This window comes from Myxocyprinus asiaticus, chromosome 15 (genome assembly GCF_019703515.2).
Source record: "Myxocyprinus asiaticus isolate MX2 ecotype Aquarium Trade chromosome 15, UBuf_Myxa_2, whole genome shotgun sequence".
Taxonomy (NCBI): domain Eukaryota; kingdom Metazoa; phylum Chordata; class Actinopteri; order Cypriniformes; family Catostomidae; genus Myxocyprinus; species Myxocyprinus asiaticus.
Genome location: NC_059358.1, coordinates 36,985,951 through 37,006,535, shown reverse-complemented (window position 1 = coordinate 37,006,535; position 20,585 = coordinate 36,985,951). Strand labels below are relative to the sequence as shown.

The 20,585-nt window shown below is 36.2% G+C and overlaps 1 protein-coding gene across 3 annotated transcripts in view; it reads right to left on the bottom strand.

Moving 5' to 3' along the window:
* LOC127452959 (F-actin-uncapping protein LRRC16A-like) overlaps nt 1-20,585 on the bottom strand; it is a 175,574-nt gene that overhangs the window by 44,963 nt on the left and 110,026 nt on the right. For all 3 annotated transcript variants that reach the window (XM_051718871.1, XM_051718873.1, XM_051718872.1), the window contains exons 21-22: nt 2,723-2,895; nt 2,474-2,542 (exon numbers count right to left, since the gene is read on the bottom strand). In XM_051718871.1, the coding sequence (XP_051574831.1) occupies nt 2,474-2,542; nt 2,723-2,895 (242 nt within the window). The remainder of the gene's footprint in view (nt 1-2,473; nt 2,543-2,722; nt 2,896-20,585) is intronic.

Here is a 20,585-nt window from a genome sequence, read left to right as displayed (position 1 = left end):
CACTAAATCCATAACTACTTCGAATAATTATTATGTGTTAAAACAGATCAGTAAATCACAAAAGGGATATTCATATGTTTAAAACCTATAAAGACAGACTCGGCCTGATATTTAACAAAAAAGTAAATGGTTGCAAAACCCCTTCTTTTCATAGCACAACTGTATGTCAAAATAAAATGTAAAAACAGGCTTAAGGGGGGCCTGGGTAGCTCAGCGAGTATTGACGCTGACTACCACCCCTGAAGTCACGAGTTCGAATCAGGGGTGTGCTGAGTGACTCTAGCCAGGTCTCCTAAGCAGCCAAATTGGCCCGGTTGCTAGGGAGGGTAGAGTCACATGGGGTAACCTCCTCGTGGTTGTGATTAGTGGTTCTTGCTCTCAATGGGGTGCGTGGCAAGTTGTGCGTGGATCGTGGAGAGTAGCATGAGCCTCCACGTGCTGTGAGTCTCCACGGTGTCATGCACGACGAGCCACGTGATAAAATGCACGGATTGACTGTCTCAGAATCGGAGGCAACTGAGACTTGTCCTCTGCCACCCGGATTGAGGTGAGTAACTGCGCAACCATGAGGACCTACTAAGTAGTGGGAATTGGGCATTCTAAATTGGGAGAAAAGGGGATTAAAAAAAAACAAAACAAAAAAAAACAGGCTTAAGAGTGGTTGATGAATGGAAGGGCAACAACAGCCCTGGATGAACCCTCTCGGTCTCAGCCTGCCCGACCACCTCATACTCCGCCTCCATCCACTATCATCTCAATCCTTTTGTCTTTTCCTTCAAACATCCGTTTTCTCCAGGCCACAGGGTCTCTCTCCTCCCATGCCAAATTACCTCTCTGTGGAGCATCATTTGGTGAGAAGCAGCCAACCAATGCCAGAGCCCCAGTGATCATATGCAAATGAGATTTAAATGAGGTTGAATTGAAGAGAGAAACAAAGAATCAGACTGTTTCTCCTATCTCATCACTCACAACAATAACTCACAGCAGTACTCCCAGAAAAATACAAATGCTAAAGCTCCATTCTAGTGCTGGGCGACATAGTTAAAAAATGTCCAATATAAAAAATTGTACCTTTTGAAGATAGGCATTTCTGTCTTTGCACTGAAATGGCTCAAAATGTTGCTTTTTTTAATCAGAGTAGTCCAAAATGCTTAAAGCAAAAGGTAAAAAAAAAGTCTAGTTAAAAATAATCAAAGCATGTTTTCCATATGGACTTTTCACTAAATGACCAGAGGGAAAACTAATATATATATATATATATATATATATATATATATATATATATATATATATATATATATATATATATATATATATATATATATATATATATTTTTTTTTTTCATTTGTATGCACCAATATAAATAATTATACACAAAAAATGTTTTAAAGCATTTAAAATGCCATGCAGGGACTTGTTAGGAAAAAAAATGTTAGTGAAGAATTTTGAATCAAGTTATCTAAACAGACCATTTAAGCGTTACTTAATTTTATATGCCAGTAAATCCATCGCAAATATATTGTGAATATTCACTACAATGCCCAGTTCTGTCTCCAGAATTTCTCACCCATTCTTCCTACTGTTTCCCTCTCCACATGTTCAAGATAAAAGAACCGTCCCATGAAATAATAGACAGAAACGAATGTTTTAGAAGAGAGAAGGGCTGTAAAATGATTCAACATTGTATTATCTCTTCGTCGCTAGCTGCTGTGAGGGATTTTGGCCAAAGCTGGGACTGTTTCTCAGCATGTGGGTGAGAAGTCTCTTTTATCTCTGTCTTTCTGCCATTTTTCCCACTACCGATTGAATACATAATTCTAAATCCAGAGCCTACAACTTCATCCAGTAGCCATGTGTGTTAAGTGGATCTCTTTATAGGGCACATAACACTCACTGTTCGGGTATGACCCCTCATACCAACAGCTCAGAGAAAATACAGAGATCTTTACTGAGCTGTTATAAATATAGACATGCATGTGGATATACAGTATTTGGTCAAACGTTGTTGTTCTGTTCGATTATTTTATAAATGCACAGTATTAGTGTATTAATGGGACATTATGGTAACAAACCTTAGTCCTGATCACAAACCCTCACATATACACTCAATCTCACAAAACCTGCCAAGAACATGCCCAGGTCACATTTCACTTCAAAATCAAAAGAAAATATTTTTTTTCTTCTTTTTAAGGACCATTAAGATTTTCTGCATTATAACATTTTCAATTGACAATAAAGCACATTTACTACTCAATTCTCATTACTGTAGTGCAAAAACTCTTGTTCTCATTAAAAAACAAACAAAAAATGAACATAAAAAAATAAAAAAATAAATAAAAATAATGGTCCTAAAATAGGCCTCGTTTTCTGCAACAATTACACAAAAAAGAATTTCTTATTTTTCTTTTGATTTTGGGGTAAAATGTGATCTGGACATGTTTTCAATCCACCCACTCACAAACTAATACTCACTTCTCCAATGCAGCTGCCACATCCTGAAGACCTTGTGGACTGATGTTGTTTCTGTCCCAGATGACCGTCCTGAAGAACAACAGTGCATCAAATCAAATTCAGTCACATGAACATTATATAACACTAAAAAAAGGAAATCTCTATGATTTTAGTACTGTATACTAAAATCTTGTACTTCATTTGCCTTGAATGACCAAATGGTAATGCAACATTCACATGGTGCTGAAGAGAAGTATTTGGGGTGCTCACCGGAGTTTGCTGTTGATCTGCAGAGCTTTGGCCAGCATCTTTGCTCCCATGTCACCCATTCCATTCCCACTGATGTCCACACGAGTTAAAGAACTGTTACTGCCCAGAGCGTTCAGCACAATGGTGAGCTCAGTCTTTAGCTTGGAATCCGCCAAAGAGAGAGATGTCAAAGGCTGAATAAAACGAGAGAGAGACAACAAAAGAGAAACAGAAAGACAGTGTTTAATTATGATCTTTCAACAATAACCAGTACAATTTTAACTTATAATGTAACCATTTTGATCTGATTATGACCGTAAAAAAAATAAAAAAATTTAGACATTTTAAATGTAACTCATTGTCTTATCATACATACAATTAGAAGTCAAGATGAAATGGCATTTTCAAACAATTTACCTCTATAATGTTGCATATTTCAGAGCGAAACAAGACATTCATCAAATAAATAAATAAATAAATAAAATGTGAGACTTCATTTCATTCTTCTTTGATACCACAATGGAACCTGAACAAGGATAAAGGTAAATTCATCATTGAGATCATCTCAACGTATCCCAAATGCTTCTTTTTCAAATGTATCATTTTTTTTGGCCATTATTGCCACAAACCTTTCCACATAACCTATTAACCAGCACTAAATTGTTGTGTACACAATGATGACTCTAAGACATTATAGATATTACAGTTTCATTTTCTATTCAAGCATGATTTTCTGTAAAGCTGCTTTGAAACAATGTGTGTTGTGAAAGTGTTTATACAAATAAAATGACTTGACTATTAACCATTTGCAAGATCTTTGAATGGCTGCATAACATAAATGGCTATATGGCAATTGGTTAACATTATTTTCCCAGCCCATGTACAGTGCATCCGGAAAGTATTCACAGTGCTTCACTTTTTCCACATTTTGTTATGTTACAGCCATATTCCAAAATGGATTAAATTCATTATTTTCCTCAAAATTCTACAAACAATACCCCATAATGACAACATGAAAGAAGGTTGTTTGAAATCTTTGGAAATTTATTAAAAAAAAAACAAAAAAAAATCACATGTACGTAAGTATTCACAGCCTTTGCCATGACACTCAAAATTGAGCTCAGGTGCATCCTGTTTCCACTGATCATCCTTGAGATGTTTCTACAACTTGATTGGAGTCCACCTGTGGTAAATTCAGTTGATTGGACATGATTTGGAAAGGCACACACCTGTCTATATAAGGTCCCACAGTTAACAGTGCATGTCAGAGCACAAACCAAGCCATGAAGTCCAAGGAATTGTCTGTAGACCTCTGAGACAGGATTGTATCGAGGCACAGATCTGGGGAAGGGTACAGAAAAATGTCTGCAGCATTGAAGGTCCCAATGAGCACAGTGGCCTCCATCATCCGTAAATGGAAATAATTTTGGAACCACCAGGACTCTTCCTAGAGCTGGCCGCCTGGCCAAACTGAGCGATCGGGGGATGTTTTTCAGCGGCAGGAACTGGGAGACTAGTCAGGATCGAGGGAAAGATGAATGCAGCAATGTACAGAGACATCCTTGATGAAAACCTGCTCCAGAGCGCTCTGGACCTCAGACTGGGGCGAAGGTTCATCTTCCAACAGGACAACGACCCTAAGCACACAGCCAAGATAACAAAGGAGTGGCTCCGGGACAACTCTGTGAATGTCCTTGAGTGGCCCAGCCAGAGCCCAGACTTGAACCCGATTGAACATCTCTGGAGAGATCTGAAAATGGCTGTTCACCGACGCTCCCCATCCAACCTGATAGAGCTTGAGAGGTCCTGCAAAGAAGAATGGGAGAAACTGCCCAAAAATAGGTGTGCCAAGCTTGTAGCATCATACTCAACAAGACTTGAGGCTGTAATTGGTGCCAAAGGTGTTTCAACAAAGTATTGAGCAAAGGCTGTGAATACTTATGTACAAGTGATTTTTTTTGTTTTTTATTTTTAATAAATTTGCAAAAATTTCAAACAAACTTCTTTCATGTTGTCATTATGGGGTACTGTTTGTAGAATTTTGAGGAAAATAATGAATTTAATCCATTTTGGAATAAGGCTGTATCATAACAAAATGTGGAAAAAGTGATGCGCTGTGAATATTTTCCAGATGCACTGTAGTTAAGGAAACGTTTAGTTAATAATCTTTTGCCAAAAGATAAATCAAGTCAAACATTTTAAGATTACATTCAAAAAAAAAGAAAAAAAAAAAAATTATTAAGAAGACTAATAGGGTAGTTTTTTCCCCCCCCATATTGGTTTTAATGGATCATTCTCACTCCTCTCGTGCTTTTACAACAACAAACATAAAACTGCACAGAAAAGCTTTTGTCTAATATCATCAGCAGAAACCCATTACCCTGTTTAAAAAAGGCCTGCAATAAATAATCATACTTAATCAGGCTTCTCATTTCTTATTGTGGTAAATCTCTCTTGTCATTCAGACAGGATTAACACTGTCTGCCATTCACAAATGAGCCTTTCCTTGAACATTAAAAACAGTGTGCCACTTCAAACGCAGAGAAGTTCACCTTTAAATGATGTCTTTGGAGGAGAGGTGTTCAACACATGCAGACTGACTGGATTTCAAGATGAAGAGCTTGACCTGATGATCAGTCTGCTTTAAAGTGAATCTGCAAACTTTGGAGAGCTTCCGCTAATCAAGTTGCAAGTAAAAAAAGTGAACCCTTGGATTAACCAAGATTTCTGTATGAGTTGGTCATAAAATTTAATCTGATCTTCAATAAAGTCACAAAAATAGACACAGTCTTCGTAAATGTTATCTATCCAGACAGATTTCTAGCTTTTAATTTGCAATATGTATATGCAAATGACAAATGTCTGGACCAATGAGCAAGTGAGGTGAGCAGCGGTTGCAGAAAACCAAGTTTCACAAAGCTGCTCATGCCAACATCTACGGATACAGCCACATCTATCATTAGACCACTTCCTGCAGCTCCTTTCAAAGTCTTCTAAAACAACAGTAAGCGACAGACATGTAGTCTCTCTCTGGTAAGCCAGATAAATACATACATTATTGTGCAAAAGTCCTAGGAGAATGATATTTTTCACAAAAAACATTTGTCATAAGATGGTTAGTTTACATATTCTGCTTTGAGTGTATCAGTAGGAAATATACATTTAAATTTCAACATTCCCTTTGCAAATAGAGTAGAACAGAAGAACAAAGAGCCCTACAACAGATGGTACTGCCCCAACAGTCAGTCAGTCTGGGATTACATGAAGAGACAGAAGCAATTGAGAAGGTCTAAATAGATAGAAGAACTGTGGCAAGTTCTTCAAGAAGCTTGGAACATCCTATCTGCCAACAACCTGTTTCCAGGGGTGTCTAGGAGAATTTGTGCTGTTTTAAGGGCAAAGGTTGTCACACCAAATATCGATTTAGCTTTTTTTTATGTTCACTGGACTTTGTATGATGTTAATTGGTAATAGAAAACTATTGATGGCATAATTTTTGAAGACGTCCTCACTATGCAACATTTTTCACAAGTGCCAAAAACTTTTGCACAGCACTGTATACACGGTTTATACATATACAATAACAGCAGTTAAGAGTTGGTCAGACTGTCAAGTCTAAATGACACCATTTCTCAAATGAGTAGCTTTTAATGAATTAGCAAGCAGTTCCAGGTTCAAATATTAAAAATTAAAATAAAATAATAATAAAAAACAAAATCAGGTATTGTATCAGCCCAGAAATTCCATATCGGCACATTCCTACTAGTTTATTCCTAACTTTATGTTTAACGCTAAATCCAAAAGTACAGCTAGATATTGCAGAACAATGTAACAATATCCGGTGATTTTTACATTTTAATTAAGTTCAAAAAGTAAAATCGATGTTTAATGCTTTAATCGCAATGAAAGTGAATGGTGATTGAGGCTGTCATTCTGCTTAACATCTCCTGTGTTCCACGGCAGAAAGCAAGTCATACATATCTGAAACTAAATGAGGGTGAGTAAATGATGACAGAACTTTCATTTCTGGGTGAACTTTCCCTTTAATAGAACTCAGAATAAAAAGCCACACAGAAGCACTTTTCCCCCCCACATAACACATACAGACACTGAGATATATTTATCAATGTGGTCACTTCCTGTGTAAAGCTCTACACCACAGGGATATGCTAGAGTTCAACTGCTCTCTTATATCATGATTCATATTCCGACAGAGGAATGACAATGACTGAGTTCTCATTCTGATTACAACTGAGTTTAGAGCAAAGCTCTTATTTACATTATACAACATTTGTGCTTACATAAGAATCCTGAACATTTCAAATAGTGAAAATCTGTAATGCTTAAAACATGTTTTGCTGTTAATCTAGTTTTGCCATGTTCACCCACACCAAACGATTTGATGAATTCAGAGACATAACTGAGCGATTGCAAACAATAATAATAATAAAAAAAGTTTTTAGATGTCATTAAGAATCATTTTAGAAATGTAATACTCTATTCAGGACTAATGAATATTATTTACTAATATTACTATTCATTATTCAGAATATTAATATAATTATTTAATTATTATATATTTTTAAATAATTATTCATATAATTAAGCAGTTGAGAAAAAAATGTAACATAAATATATTGGCCCCAAAAAGTATATGGACACTCAAGCCACACTTAATGAATGACACTGCATTGCATTACATAACAACATATCAAAACCAAGTGGCATTTATTAAATAATAATAATAATAATAATAATAATAATAATAATAATAATAAAATAACAATAAAACATTTCAGGTTTTTGTAACACTCAACAGACTGGCTGAAAATTCTCTTTGTAGGGGCCTCAGTTACTATACTGCCCTTTGGCCTGGCACGGTTCCAGTGCAGAAAAAAGAGAACGGTAAACAATCATGTTAATTATGTAATTAATCAATTTAATACTCGCATTCATATATGAGAAAATGTCCTCAAATCTACAATACTTTGTTGTCATATGTCCTCTTAGCAACTCCATCAGCACGGTCAAAACACAGACCCGGGGAGAGTAGACATGGACAAGTGAGTCTGAGCCCATTCTACACCACAATGCATTAAACAGGCCAGCAACTTTTACTAAAAGCTTTTCCACTTTATGAATCACTGATACAGTTTTGTATGCTGTTTAGACTGACAAGGATTATGAACACGACCCTTTCGGCCGGCAACATATCCTCACAGTGACATCCAATTATAAGAGTGAAGATCCGAACAGACAATCGGATCTGTAATTGACTAAACTGTAATTGTGTTTGTGTGATATTTGGATATTTTACTTTTTATAACCAGTACATGACCATTGATGGGTTTATTTGTTCAGTTAACTGACTGACACATTGGATGTAATAATATGACACAACATGCATCAAACTGGAATGAAATGCTAAACTTATAATGCTGTCATTGTAAGTCATCTAAACTATAAAATCAATCTATTCTTTGAGTATGATACTGACATAATATAATAAATAGACAAATTAATAACAACCAGTTCAGCCCCCGATCCCCTTGAAAAGGATTAGTTCACCCAAAAATAAAACTTCTGTCATCATTTACTCATTCTCGTGTTGTTCCAAATCTGCAGGACAATCTTTCTTCTGTGGAACACAAACGGAGATGTTAGGCAAAACCTGAGTCTCCATTCACTTATGGAAAAACAATGCAATAAAAGTGAATGGTGACCGAGGTATGATCTCTTTTTGTGTTCAATGGAAACAAGTCATAAGGGTTTCGAGCAACATGAAGGTGAGTAATTGATGACACAACCCTCTACAGGCTCAATGGAGAAATAATCATTATTGGCAAGTAAATAGTATTCATATATTCATATATATGACCTTACACGTTTCAGTGTGTGAAAGTGTATATTTTATTTCATATTTAGCTTTTTATAATTTTATATCACATTTTAGCTTTAACATTTTTTTCAAAATGTAAAAAAATCCACATTCTATCAATTTTTATGATATCATGAAATTGCATATTGTATGTTATAATTAGGGCCGTTGATTTAACGTGTTAATTCAGTGGGATTAATTATATAAAAAAATAACGCGTTATAAAAATCAACGCAATTAATCACGTCCCAGGATCATAAGGAATATTCCTACCATTGGAGCAATTCAATCTTGAAGTACCACTTGTTTTCAGCAGCAAAATAGCAACAGCACAAGTTGAGAAAACGTTCTTGCGTTCAAACACCGCAGGACGGAGCACAATTCCAAATGCAGGAATCTCCAGACATGTTTTCCTAAGTTTCAAACTACATTTAACTTGACACAGTGACCTTAAAACACTGCGTTTATGACATGATGCAACCAAAGTGAGATGCTAAAAAGACTGACACGTGTACATTGGCGCGTCTACAGAAAAGCTCTTATAATAAATCTGTCTCGGACAGATTGATGAATTCATGAACTGCTGTGGGCTGTAGGCCAAAGATAGGCTTATGTTCAATATGTTAATAATAGCAATATACTGCCTTCTAAAGCCACTTTATGTATTGTCTTATAAATGCTTTACTTGTTTGCCACAATAATGTAATTGATTTTAATTATCTGAATTGTTATATTTATAATATACTGTATATTATATTTAGAATTATATAAATATAACTATTTATATTTAATAATTATATCATTATTGTTATTTGAGGGCCTTTCTCAGCAAATACCTTTAATTGTTACTTTTACTTTTAATATTAATTGCGATTCATTTAATTAATCAACATCTCGTGTAATGCCTGTTTGTTAAATCCTACACTTTTACAGTGTTTTTTGAAGTTAAAATATTGAATAATGTATAACTGCCTCTTTAAATATTTATATATAAACTTTTATTACACATTTTGTTACATGTTTGCTGTTTATATGCATAATTTGTACAAGTATTTACATTACAGGGATAGGCAGAACAAAAGGAAGAACGGTACTGTCCCTTGAAGGATGGCGGCATTTCAGTGAACGTCTCACAGAAGTGTTTTGGTTGAGCACACATTAACAAGAGAGTCGCTGCACGGATTCTTTACCACATCTGTGCTACGTGTGGTTAGAATTAATGTTTCTTTTTACTTTTTTGGTCAACAACTAACTGTAAATAACAGAAAGGGTATTAAAAAAAAAGAGACATTATTCAATGAAAAATGGATTGCGTGTATCACATATTTGGACACACATTACACGGAACGAGTCAAATCAAGGTTTTACTCTTATAATGTGTACTGACTTACATGTACAAATTTGATTGTGCAAGTTCTCAAATTCAAATCTACAAGCTCTGGAGTTTTGTAAAATTTTTACCTTCCAATAGGCGTTCAACAGACACATAAAGCCCTAGTCATACTATACTGTACGCTTCATGCACCATCCACACCCATTCAAACGCATCCGAACGCGGGTGAACAAAAGCGCAAGCAAAGAACTTTGCAGTTCGCTGCTTACAAAAGTTCAAGTTGGGCGAAATTTGACCTGTGAATCTGTGTGATGTTATGTTTAATTCAATAAGTGTTAACAAATGCATAATTCACTGAGAGATTGCTGAATGGGACAGAATGGGAGATTGTTTTGCTACAGCTGAACTTTACAGCGGCGCTCCATTACTCGAGTCGAGCTCAACACAGCAGAAGCAGCAAGCGCTCCAAACAAACACTTTCTTTGGTCATGCAATGCCAATGCTTGGTGTCAATTTACACCAAGACAAGCGGATATTTCAAGATTAAAACTGCTGCTCCAACATAAGAAAGCACGCTGTGGTTAGTTTTGGTGATTATGATAGCGTGAGCTTGTCTGCTACTGTGTCATGGTGATGGTCATTTTCAGGGTGATTCTGGGCTCTTTTGACCTCAGTTTATATGTATACATTTTTATATCAGTGCTGCAATATATCAGAGCCTACTATATAAATCCATATAAACATCCGCATTATGTGTCAATATGTTTTGCTCTGCCAATCGCATGCATGACTACTACAGCAACTCTGCTTTTGACAGATGCGCCGTGTTTTTCTCATGGACAACAGAGAACACGCTTCCATACACAGAGATAAGGTGCAGTTTACCCTTAATGTACCAAACTAATGATCTAAATTCTTTCGACACTGCAAATACCGTAACTGAACTAAGAATCCATACAGGACTTTAAAAAAAAAAAAAAAACGGTGAAATAGCAACAGTATGCATTGATAAAGAATGATCTTGCTTTGTTTTATTCAGCATTATATACGATTGGGCCTGTGGAATACTGTTCACGTTTTTCACCGTAATAACTACTAGAAACTGGTTTCCAAGCTTCTCTTCTAAAATTCTTTCTAAGATTCTTCCAAATCTGACAAACGTCCATAAAGTGATAGTTCAGCCATAAATTGATGTTCTGTCATCATTTCCCTGCTCTCATGTTATTCCAAACCTGTGTGACTTTCTGTATTTTGTGAAACCTAAAAGATGTTAGACAGAATGTTAGAGACTGACAGTCTCAGTCACCATTCCCTTTTAAAATATGGAAAAAAAATCATGCAGTGAAAGTAAATGGTGACTGAGGATAACATTCTGTCTGACATCTCCTTAATTGTATTGCATTGAAGAAATAAAGTCATATGATCTGAAACAACATGAGGGTGAATGATGACAGAACTATATTTTTTATTATTGTTCTTATTAAATTATTATATTTTTTTCTGTAATACATGTTAAATGTGTATTATGTAATGGAATATTGGGGAGTAAACGCCCATTATGCATGCGAAAGTAACTAGCTACTCGCTACTTCAGTATTCTTTTGAACTTTTGTACTCTTACTACTGAGTTCTACTTGAGTAATAATTTTTTTCAAGTAATTGCAGTTTTACCTGTATAAAGTCTTTGGCTACTCTACCCACCTCTGATCATTTTGCACAAAAGATCTTTGCCTATCTAGATTGATGACCTTATAGGTGCACTTGGTAATTTATTGAATTTGTCATCTTGGATTTGCACTCACACCTAGTGGTGTGGATGCAGCATCATTCAAAATCAATAGTTTTCAGTTACCGGTGCCATGGTAGAAATTCACTACTCACAGTCAGCCATGATTAATTTAATCCAAGAGTGAAAGTGTCCAATAACAGGGTGGCTACTGATATTAAGCGAGTAGTATGTGGCAAGTCATGTGATCATAACATGGCAGCCTCCATGAGATGACCCTCTCCATGTAGAATAAAACAGCTTTTATAAGCTTACTGATTTGACTGAAGGCTTCATCGCATATGAGTGGTCATGATTTTATACATATATTACAAAACTACAATTAATTTCTTTAGGAGTAAAAAATTGTTTTAATAGGGGACAAAATAACACTATGTCAATATGCACATTTAATTAAGGAACACTCAATCAGCGTCAGAACAGATTACATTTTAGCATTAAGGAAACACCTTCAAAAAAATATATCTTGATTGAACTGCAAAAAAAAAAAAAAAAAAAAAAAACACAAACAAAAACATTCCCCCCCCCCCAAAAATAAAGCAGTTATTGCAGCAAAGGGAGGACCAACTCTCCATTAATACCCATGGTTTTAAAAATAAATGTTTAACATGCACATACTTCATGGTGTCCACATAATTCTGGCCATTAAGTGTATACCTCTGACACAGATAACAGAAAATATATGTCTGGCCAGCGACTGCATATCAAGGTGATTTACAATGTAGGAGAGTGTTTTACACCATTTATACAAGGCTCTCGAAAATCCCCTCCCCTTTCTTTTCAGACAGAATGAGATGTTAACAAATTCACATAAAGAAAACACATGCCTGCATGCACAAATGCCTGAAAGCTGTTTTTGCATAAACCTGTCTTGTCACTTCCTGCAGTTCCGAGCCCAAGACCACAAATGCCTATTTGCTGTGTTCCTATAATTACATTGCAGTGTAAGTGAACGTACGGGAAAATGCTTAAAGAAATCCAAACAGGTGTTAAAACAACCACTTTTAAAGATGGTAAGGTGATCATTGGAATATATATATATATATATATATAATATATATATATATATATATATATATATATATACACACACACACAGTTGAAGTCAGAAGTTTACATACACATTAGCCAAAAACATTTAAACTCAGTTTTTCACAATTACTGACATTTAATCATAGAAAACATTACCTGTCTTAGGTCAGTTAAGATAACTATATTTTAAGAATGTGAAATGTCAGAATAATAGTAGAGAGAATGATTTATTTCAGCTTTTATTTCTTTCATCACATTCCCAGTGGGTCAGAAGTTTACATACACTTTGTTAGTATTTGGTAACATTGCCTTTAAATTGTTTAACTTGGGTCAAACATTTTGGGTAGCCTTTCACAAGCTCTCACAATAAGTTGCTGGAATTTTGACCCATTCCTCCAGACAGAACTGGTGTAACTGAGTCAGGTTTGTAGGCCTCCTTGCTTTTTCAGTTCTGCCCACACATTTTCTATCAGATTGAGGTCAGGGCTTTGTGATGGCCACTCTAATACCTTGACTTTGTTGTCCTTAAGCCATTTTGCCACAACTTTGGAGGTATGCTTGGGGTCATTGTCCATTTGGAAGACCCATTTGTGACTGAGCTTTAACTTCCTGGCTGATGTCTTGAGATGTTGCTTCAATAAATACATATAATTTTCCTTCCTCATGATGCCATCTATTTTGTGAAGTGCACCAGTCCCTCCTGCAGCAAAGCACCCCCACAACACGATGCTGCCACCCCCATGCTTCACGGTTGGGATGGTGTTCTTTGGCTTTCAAGCCTCACCCTTTTTCCTCCAAACATAATGATGGTAATTATGGCCAAACAGTTCAATTTTTGTTTCATCAGACCAGAAGACATTTCTCCAAAAAGTAAGATCTTTGTCCCCATGTGCACTTGCAAACTGTAGTCTGACTTTTTTTATGACAGTTTTGGAGCAGTGGCTTCTTCCTTGCTGAGCAGCCTTTCAGGTTATGTCGATATTGGACTCGTTTTACTGTGGATATAGATACTTGTCCACCTGTTTCCTCCAGCATCTTCACAAGGTCCTTTGCTGTTGTTCTGGGTTTAATGTGCACTTTTCGAACCAAACTACATTCATCTCTAGGAGACAGAATGCGTCACCTTCCTGAGCGTTATGATGGCTGCGTGGTCCCATGGTGTTTATACTTGCGTACTATTGTTTGTACAGATGAACGTGGTACCTTCAGGCATTTGGAAATTGCTTCCAAGGATGAACCAGACCTGTGGAGGTCCACAATTTTATTTTCTGAGGTCTTGGCTGATTTCTTTTGATTTTTCCATGATGTCAAGCAATGAGGCACTGAGTTTGAAGGTAGGCCTTAAAATGCATCCACAGGTACACCTCCAACTGACTCCAATTAGCCTATCAGAAGCTAACTGGCTAACTGCCTAAAGGCTTGACATCATTTTCTGGAATTTTCCATGCTGATTAAAGGCACAGTTAACTTATTGTATGTAAAATTCTGACCCACTGGAATTGTGATATAGTCAATTAAAAGTGAAACAATCTGTCTGTAAACAATTGTTGGAAAAATTACTCATGTCATGCATAAAGTAGATGTCCTAAACGACTTGGCAAAACTATAGTTTGCTAATATGAAATCTGTGGAGTGGTTAAAAAAATTTGTTTTAATGAAGTGTATGTTAACCTCTGACTTCAACTTGTGCAACAATATGCACATTGTTTTATCATCATCACCACTCTCTTCTCAGGTAAGGTTGATAATAGTCACACTTTACACTATGTAATAATGCGTTGATAAATGTGATAATCCACACTTAAAGCAAACAACACGCAAAATCTTACAGATAAAATGGTATTTTGATGGCATCTGTTCTTGCGTAAAAGTCTCTGAGCAAAAAAGCATCGGTTAGATCAGGGATGGGCAACTGACGGCCCTCTGTATCATTGAATACGGCCCGTCGGACAAGACTGAGGATTGATTTTATTTCTTTGAAAAAGGGATTATGTAAAGACTGCATTCAGTTTATGATGTTATTACAACTATTGACCAGAAGAGGTCGCTTGTTCTTAATAGACCTGTTGAACCCTCCAGGATTCTAGCATGCAACATCTTACACTTGCTCATCATTTATAAGGTAAATTGAGCTAAATTCTACCTCAGCTTGTCAGCGACATAGTGCGCGATATTGTTAATATACACAGGTGGAACCCATGTCTTTTGTTTGCCTGGAAACGAAATCTGTCATTAAAGATTTCAATTTGATTCGCAAATACACCATTGATCAAGTGATCAAAGAGACGTACATTATGAGAGATACATACACCTGAGCTGTAAGTAACAATGTTTAGCATACCTACAGGCTGCGGGTTTGCTGTCATGTCCAATATACAGGTGCATCTCAATAAATTAGAATGTCGTGGAAAAGTTCATTTATTTCAGTAATTCAGCTCAAATTGTGAAACTCGTGTATTAAATAAATTCAGCGCACACAGACTGAAGTAGTTTAAGTCTTTGGTTCTTTTAATTGTGATGATTTTAGCTCACATTTAACAAAAACCCACCAATTCACTATCTCAAAAAATTAGAATACATCATAAGACCAATAAAAAAAAAACATTTTTAGTGAATTGTTGGCCTTCTGGAAAGTATGTTCATTTACTGTATATGTACTCAATACTTGGTAGGGGCTCCTTTTGCTTTAATTACTGCCTCAATTCGGCGTGGCATGGAGGTGATCAGTTTGTGGCACTGCTGAGGTGGTATGGAAGCCCAGGTTTCTTTGACAGTGGCCTTCAGCTCATCTGCATTTTTTGGTCTCTCGTTTCTCATTTTCCTCTTGACAATACCCCATAGATTCTTTATGGGGTTCAGGTCTGGTGAGTTTGCTGGCCAGTCAAGCACACCAACACCATGGTCATTTAACCAACTTTTGGTGCTTTTGGCAGTGTTGGCAAGTGCCAAATCCTGCTGTAAAATGAAATCAGCATCTTTAAAAAGCTGGTCAGCAGAAGGAAGCATGAAGTGCTCAAATTTCTTGGTAAACAGGTGCAGTGACTTTGGTTTTCAAAAAACACAATGGGCCAACACCAGCAGATGACATTGCACCCCAAATCATCACAGACTGTGGAAACTTAACACTGGACTTCAAGCAACTTGGGCTATGAGCTTCTCCACCCTTCCTCCAGACTCTAGGACCTTGGTTTCCAAATGAAATACAAAACTTGCTCTCATCTGAAAAGAGGACTTTGGACCACTGGGCAACAGTCCAGTTCTTCTTCTCCTTAGCCCAGGTTAAGACGCCTCTGACGTTGTCTGTGGTTCAGGAGTGGCTTAACAAGAGGAATACAACAACTGTAGCCAAATTCCTTGACACGTCTGTGTGTGGTGGCTCTTGATACCTTGACCCCAGCCTCAGTCCATTCCTTGTGAAGTTCACCCAAATTCTTGAATCGATTTTGCTTGACAATCCTCATAAGGCTGCGGTTCTCTCGGTTGGTTGTGCATCTTTTTCTTCCACACTTTTTCCTTCCACTCAACTTTCTGTTAACATGCTTGGATACAGCACTCTGTGAACAGCCAGCTTCTTTGGCAATGAATGTTTGTGGCTTACCCTCCTTGTGAAGGGTGTCAATGATTGTCTTCTGGACAACTGTCAGATCAGCAGTCTTCCCCATGATTGTGTAGCCTAGTGAACCAAACTGAGAGACCATTTTGAAGGCTCAGGAAACTTTTGCAGGTGTTTTGAGTTGATTAGCTGATTGGCATGTCACCATATTCTAATTTGTTGAGATAGTGAATTGGTGGGTTTTAGTTAAATGTGAGCCAAAATCATCACAATTAAAAGAACCAAAGACTTAAACTACTTCAGTCTGTGTGCATTGAATTTATTTAATACACAAGTTTCACAATTTGAGTTGAATTACCGAAATAAATGAACTTTTCCACGACATTCTAATTTATTGAGATGCACCTGTAGTTGCCGTTGCCCCAGTCATGTGTTTATTCAGATTTCCAATGTCAGAAAACCAACTATATATATATATATATATATATATATATATATATATATATATATTATATATTATATATTTAATCAGGGTGACATTCCCTTACAAATAATAACCATGGTTTTACTATAGTTAATAAAGTTTAATATTTAATATATACATATTTTTATTTATCCCCTTTTCTCCCAATTTGGAATGCACAATTCCCACTACTTAGCAGGTCCTCGTGGTGTCGCAGTTACCCACCTCAATCTGGGTGGCGGAGGACAAGTCTCAGTTGCCTCCGCTTCTGAGACAGTCAATCCGCGCATCTTATCACGTGGCTCGTTGTGCATGACACCGCGGAGACTCCCAGCATTTGGACCCCAATATTTAATATTAACATTTTAATATTTTTATTAATATTTGTATTTGAATTAAACTAGTTTAGTTTTTGTAATAATAATAATAATAATAATAATAATAATAATAATGATAATAAATATTTTTATAGCACCTTTTAGCAATTTAGCACAAGTCATAAAATTAAAACACACTAAGTAAAACACAAGGTAAAAACAAACATTTACAAAGTAGTAAAAGCAAGTCTACACAAATGAGTTTTTAAACGAGATTTAAAAACAGACAGATTCAGCAAATCTATTATCCCAATATAATCTTGGGGCTTTCACTACAATAGCTCTTTCACCTTTAGTTTTGTATCTGGATCTTGGAACAGACAACAGTTCATGACAAGAAGATCTAAGAGGTCTAATTGTTTCATACAGTCTTAAAAGTTCTGCTAAATAATTTGGCGCCAAACCATGTAATGCCTTATAAGTAATTAATAAAATGTTAAAGTCACCCCTAAAATAAACTGGTAGCCAATGCAAGGAAACTGGAGTAATAGGATAAGAAGACCTAAGGTGTGTTCTAATCCGCAGTGTTCACTGCTCCCTACTCACTGAGCACGGGTTCACTTGACAAAATTAATTCATTTGGAATACGTTGCAACGTCATCAAACACAGACAACGCATGAGTTGCGCTGATCACAGGGTTCAAGTAAGATGACACAATATACTCGTGTAAATGCATATAAATGTACAATAAATAACCTTACATTCATATATATAAATTTTTTACAATACATCCATGTGTATACTTATAAAAATGTATTGTTATTTATTTTCATTCATATATCTCTCCAGACTTATAACCTGTAAGTTAAATAACTGTTTCTGTTTAATACAAAAAATAAATGTTATGTGGTTATTCTATAATATCTGTGTCTTCTTAACTGTTATATGACCAATTGTCATGATAATGGATGTAACGCTTTGTACTTGCGCACAACCGCACAGAAAGCACACCTGAGGTGAATTAGGCTTAATTAAAATGACAGCGTCTCAAACCCCTTTTGCTGATTTTAATTTAGCGTTTATTTTAGCCAATAAACGTCAGTACTTTGATGGTTCACAATAACTAACTGGGTAATTTCCCTCTCCACTTCCTGTGAAGTAATCGATGTACACTTATTCCCTACCATTTGGAGTGCCCTTCCAACAGAACATGTACGCTTCCTTTGGAATGGAATCTCACTTAGGATGGCTGAATACCGTGTGAAGTCCACTTCGGAGGACCCTAACAGTCGATTGGAACGCACTTCTAGTTCAGTCAAAAGTCTAGCTACACTTCCATAAGTTGAAACATGAAGAAAATATGAGTATGTGACATAAACTGGAAGCAGACTGCTTCAACAAAATATAAATAACATAACTTGAAAATCATGTCATGCCAGTAACAGCCAGTAGATGTCTGTAGCCACCTACTGTGTAGTCTGATGGCTTGTTGTAACCTAATTTTACATTTTATCACAAAATATGCATTTGGATATACAATTAGACATTATCAAACTATTATTTGTCAAAGTTTTTAAAAATTTAAAAATTGATTTGAAGTGTCAGTTTTTGCAGTTAATGTCATTATGCTTGCAATCAAACCTGACCATGTTGTTACAAAGAGAAGACACAGAAAAGCATTTTTCTACCAACAATTTATTTCAAACATTAAAATGTAATAACTCAAAGAAAATGCATGATAATGTCAAGAAAAGAAACATCAAGAAACAGAAATGAACTGCAAAATTCTGAAAATTCAATTAGAGTATAAAACAGAAGAATCAGAGTAAACGTTTTCAAAACAATTGCAATTTCAAACTTTCTATAGTAAACATTTATTTTGCACAAACGTGTATGTATATGTGTGTGTGTGTGTGTGTGTGTGTGTGTGTGTGTGTTTCAGACTGCTGTCATCAGCTGGAAAACAACAGATGACTTGTAATGCCAACAATGACCAAAAGATAGCTGTAGAGCTCCACTATTTGATGCCCTGGTTCTGTGTGCGTGTTTAGCATTGTGACATATGTATTTGTTTTATTTGACAAATGTAAAAAAAAAACGTGTTGTGTTAAAGTCTCACCAGTCTTATGTGTATGTAAGTGTGTTTGAGTGGGTGTGTATGTTTTGCACTGAGGATGCTTTAGAGTCTCACCCTGTAATTTCTGTCTGGTTTGTTTTTCTGCATTGTGACTGATTTATTTATTGTTTTTGACAGATTTTTTTCTTTTTTTTTTTTTTGGTATGTTCAGATGGCAAATGGAGGAAAAGTCACCAAGTCTTGAATTGCACAGAAAAATGACCAAATACCATAGGAGGGTTAAATAAATCGGGTGACACAACATTAAATTGAACAAAAATTAATCCTGAATATACACTGAAAAAATAAATAAAACTGGCTATTTTATATACCCGAATCAAAAAATTTTGATAAACAGCAGCAATTAACTAAATATTACGCTTTAAAAAAAGAAGGCAAAGTCCCTTTAAGACTGCGTGGGGCTACACTGAATCAGTAAATCATTTATGTGAACTAGTTCATTTACATGAATTGTCTGAAAGAACCGATTCACTTACTGTAAATAATTTGGTTTTCCAAGGCTACATGAGAGATAGACAATGGTTTAGGTGAGAGCATATGATTTCTTCATCAGCACCATTGCTGCGCTCACAAGACAATGTGACAAAGGTAGCATTTTGTGACGCTACAGTGCTAACTGTTGGGAAATGTAGCTTGTTACTACAAAGCTACAATACTGGGAAAATAGCTGAACTACTATCACGCTACTGAAAATTTGGTTAAGTTAATAGTGTCATTGGTCGGGATGGTCGCGATGCTCAAACAAACAGAGCAATGATTTCAAAGCACCACAGAGCCACAGTGTTAAGGGTTGAAACTATCAGAGATATCAGCCCAGTGCCGTGATAACCACCAACACTCTGTAGGAGATATTCAATCTCCCTCTCCTCATGAGTGCCAAATGATTCCTGACTCTAATGTATTTGCTGGAAGTGTCTCACCACTTATAGAGCACAATCACAATTCTGTGGTCAGGCGCTCAACACACACACTCAAATACAGATAACGGGAGACATGGCGTGACTTTGTTAGTCAAATTAGCATGCATTAATTGTTTTGACACACTATTCGGTTCATGTTGGGTCATGCGTTTCAGAGAGAGTACAATCACACAACCACATTCATCCATTAACCTCTTGCAGACAAGTGCACTGCCATGGGGTCTAACGGCATTACTCCAATCCCAACAAACACACATACACTCTCAAACAAACACAGATAAACAGCTGCCCCTATAATAGCTGTAACTCAATAAAGGCATTAATCTTTTCAGCAAAAAACAGCCTCCACTACAGATACAGAACATTTACTGTTCACTGACTCTGGACCCAAAAGGCAGGGCAAACAGTTCAAAACATGCACCTTCCATGGTCCACAAGACTTAGAGAAGCTTAAAATTGATGCC